This window comes from Colossoma macropomum, unplaced genomic scaffold (genome assembly GCF_904425465.1).
Source record: "Colossoma macropomum unplaced genomic scaffold, Colossoma_macropomum, whole genome shotgun sequence".
In the NCBI taxonomy this organism is placed as follows: Eukaryota; Metazoa; Chordata; class Actinopteri; order Characiformes; family Serrasalmidae; genus Colossoma; species Colossoma macropomum.
In genome coordinates this window covers 124,888-128,623 of record NW_023494904.1, presented here as the reverse complement: position 1 = coordinate 128,623, position 3,736 = coordinate 124,888, and the positions used below count along the sequence as shown (strand labels likewise).

Genomic DNA, 3,736 nt, shown 5'->3' with positions numbered 1-3,736 from the left:
CAGAAGGATAAGCGGTTTAGATGATGTATGTATGTATGTATGTATGCCTGCATGTTCCCCTCCATCATAAAATAATTAAAAAAATACATTACAAGCCAAAAGCATGTCATAAAGCTATCCTTAAACAATGTAATGACTTTCTATGAGGGAGCTTTTAAAGGCATTAAACTCTTCAGACGACTGGTTACCATCACCACCACTGTGAGCAATTCTGACTCTTTTCCAACAACGAAGCATTTTATGAGAACAACTCTGAATGAAGACGAATTATGTAGAAAGTTTGAAAAACTTGTGATACTGCCCTTTAAAGATAAACATGCCATATGGTATATATGCTTCTCTCTCTCTCTCTCTCTCTCTCTCTCTCTCATTAAGACTCTGAAGGGTTGGTGAGTGTGAGCTCTTGGCTGCTTCTCTCTCCCTCTGAGTCAGAGTGGATCTCCTGTTCTGTGGGTTTATCTGATCAGGAGACGAGAGAGAGCAGAGTGCTGCCACTCAAACCTGCTACTACAACATCAGAACCTGGTAAGTGCTATAATGACATACATGACACAGTTCAATGGTCATTTAAATACTAATAAAACACATATTTGATCAGGAGTTTCTCCAGGATGGAAAGCCTTCATCATCTTACTGGTTATCAGCCTGTTGGTTTTCACTGTAATGACAATTTTCAGCATCCCCAAGATCAGAGGTAAAAATGTTCAGTTATCTGTGAATCTTAATCACAGACCTCATTCTATCATAAACAATTCTAATTATTATTTTTTGTTTTTTCTGGAATATAGACCGTATTTTGCCAAAGAATCCAAAGTCTGCTACAAAAGGTAAGATTCAAGATTCATAATACTGTTATGAGAAAGACGCAACTTCAAAAATGAATTAGTTATAATTATGTCCTTGCTGAAAGTAACACACCATGGAATTACTGACAGAATGAAAATGAGTCTTTTGTTATTTCATAATATATTATCACTTATTATTATTATTATTATTAGTAAAGTATAATTTCCGGTTTCGTGTACTCATTATGAATGTTATGGGTGCAATTTTCCTCTTTTCTGTCATTTAGAAGAGCAAACACATCTCGTTGGTGAGTAGATTTGTAAAATACCTCTAATCATTTCACTACATTTTCATTTATCAAACTGCCCATTTGTTTACTGACATCTATGTCACTGTCAGCCAGTTAACATTGTCAGTGTTTACATTATGTGCAACTGCTAATATCAGGTATTACAGCAGATGATCTCCATACCAATAATCTAAAAAGAAATAAATACAAAATAAAAACGTACTTGAAATATTACTACATTTTTACTTGGAAATATGAAACAAATCTAACCCTCCAGTGAGAAAAAATGCAAAGAAAGAAATTCCATTTAAAAAACATTTTTCTTTAAAATATTTGGAGACAAAGTATGATTCTAAAAAGTTGTGTTAATAAGGCAGAACAGGTTTGTCTGTATTTTTCATTAAAATGTATCTATTTTAAAGGAGAGTTCACTCCACCATGCCCAGTTTCAGCTCTGAGAGAAATAAGCAGAACTGATGGAGCCACTCAAACCCCAGGTAACACTGTCATATAGTTAATTACACAGAGGTTAAAACACTTTAAACACTTAAAACCTGATAAATTTTCCACACAACATCTCAGCAAGAGTAAAAGTAAAGATGTAGACAGTAAATCGTTAAATCAGTAATTAGGACCTGCACTATGACATGAACTACATACGTTCACAGCTGAGCCACTTGAACTACAGTAACTCTTCTTAAATACATGAAACATTTTCAAATAGTGTTTCCACTTCAATCATGAGGTTTAGAACAGTGTTTCCTGACTCTGGTGCTGGACTCTGTTTGTTTTTTTGGAACCTGTTTGTGTTTTCTCTGCTGTACCCACTGAGTTACATCTTTAGTGAATCATAAACTTATTCTGAATCAGTGAAAACACAAAACTCTGCAGTTCAGGGGCTCCAGAAAGTGGTGAAACACTGATTTAGAGGTGAGCTGAAAAGATCATTTTAAACCGCTGACAAAAGAACACTGACATTGTTTTTCTTTGAATAGTTTCTGAAAAAAAGGACAAAGAAACGAATACAGAAAAAAGAAAAGAAATTCCAGGTAAATCTAAACACACTGGACTGGTTTCTGTTGGTAGAAAATATTCATGTTATAATAAAGCTGCTCTTTCAAGATTTGTACTAATTCTTACTATTTTCTTTCACAGACTGGGAAAAGATGCTCGCATGTAAAGGTAAAACTTTGATTCCAACACAGATCCGAGCTGAGATCACTGATCATTATTACTGTGTAAAGAAAAAGGAGTGAGGAGCAATGCTGCTCATAATATACTGAGAATTATAACCTGTCTTTAAAAGTTAGAATATAGTAATATTACAAATCACTAATTTAACACTAATTAAAATAGGATATCAACATATTTGTAAATATCCACAAATTTTGTTTGTTGTAGTTATGACCATTTGTTCTACTGTCTGTATGAACATTTTCCAGAATTGTTTTTAATCTCTTTAATACAGCTTGGTGTTCATTTCATATTCTTTTTTATGTTTATTTTTCCAGTTGCCATCAGGCCAGTCACACCAACTGTACCTTCTCTTGATGTTGGAAAGAAAAAGTCAAGAGTAATGTGTACATCAGATCTCAATGACAAGACAGCATTTATTCATGTTCTTTGTGAAGAGAGAATTAGTTCAGGGCGGTACTACTGGGAGATAACAGTAATGATAGAACCACATACCTCAAAGAATGGAAAGTCATATAAGTGTTCATCATCCTGGTATGTTGGAGTGACCAATGAAACAGCAGAGAAGAGGAGAAAAGTTCCTTTAACTCCACAGAACGGCTACTGGGTTCTTCACTATGAGAAAGAGAAAGGTTACTATGTTAATGATCCCTCTCAGACTCCTGTTCTAGTGAGAGATCGGTTCTCAAAGCTGGGAGTGTTTTTAGACTGTGAGAAACACAAACTGTCTTTTTACGACTGTGATAAACAGACACATCTCTACACTTTCTATGATGTACATTCAACACCTCTGATTCCAGTTTTAAGTCCTGGAGACAAACAACAACATACAATCATGATAAGTCAAGAAAAATGTGTGAAATGTGATGAACTTTATCAACCATGAGGATCGAGTGTCTGAGTGCTGACTCAAGATCAGTCCTCTGTGTTTTTATTGTGTATGTATAGTATTTCAAAAGCTCAATTACTTATGAATGTAATGTTTAAAAAATGGCACATTTGGTTGAGAGGGGCAATGAAACTGGAGAGAAACAAAGTACAGAGAAAAAAGAAGATCTGAAATAAGAGCATCTTTAATTTCATAAATGATTTAGAACCAGCTGCCTGTCACTCTGCTCAATAAAATAAAGTTTTAAAAAACCCCAGATTGTCAGTTCAAGGTCATTCGTTTACTCGCTTTGCATTAGAGACGATAGCTCATCTGCTGCTGCACAGTTTGTGTCGGTCATCCTCTAGTCCTTCATCAGTGGTCACAGGACGCTGCCCACAGGACACTGTTGGCTGGATATTTTCGGTTGGTGGACTATTCTCAGTCCAGCGGTGACACTGAGGTGTTTAAAAACTCCAGCAGCACTGCTGTGTCTGATCCACTCAGACCAGCACAACACACACTAACACACCACCACCACATCAGTGTTACTGCAGTGCTGAGAATGACCCACCACCCAAATAGTACCTGTTCTGTGA

General features: G+C 35.8%; 1 protein-coding gene across 1 annotated transcript; it reads left to right on the top strand.

Annotated features, from left to right (window-relative positions):
• The first annotated feature begins 379 nt into the window (after positions 1-379).
• On the top strand, positions 380-3,410 carry LOC118800542 (ret finger protein-like 4A). The gene is made up of 8 exons (XM_036560800.1): positions 380-525; positions 599-694; positions 789-827; positions 1,073-1,093; positions 1,498-1,572; positions 2,071-2,124; positions 2,231-2,257; positions 2,587-3,410. The coding sequence occupies exons 2-8, from the start codon at positions 664-666 to the stop codon at positions 3,153-3,155; spliced, it is 816 nt and encodes a 271-aa protein (XP_036416693.1). The 5' UTR covers positions 380-525; positions 599-663; the 3' UTR covers positions 3,156-3,410.
• Positions 3,411-3,736: the final 326 nt, after the last annotated feature.

Coding starts and splice junctions, on each gene's coding strand:
- LOC118800542 (XM_036560800.1), top strand. CDS start 664: ATGACAATTTTCAGCATCCCCAAGATCAGAG. Junction 695..788: donor CAGCATCCCCAAGATCAGAG/GTAAAAATGTTC, acceptor TCTGGAATATAG/ACCGTATTTTGCCAAAGAAT. Junction 1,094..1,497: donor AGAGCAAACACATCTCGTTG/GTGAGTAGATTT, acceptor TCTATTTTAAAG/GAGAGTTCACTCCACCATGC.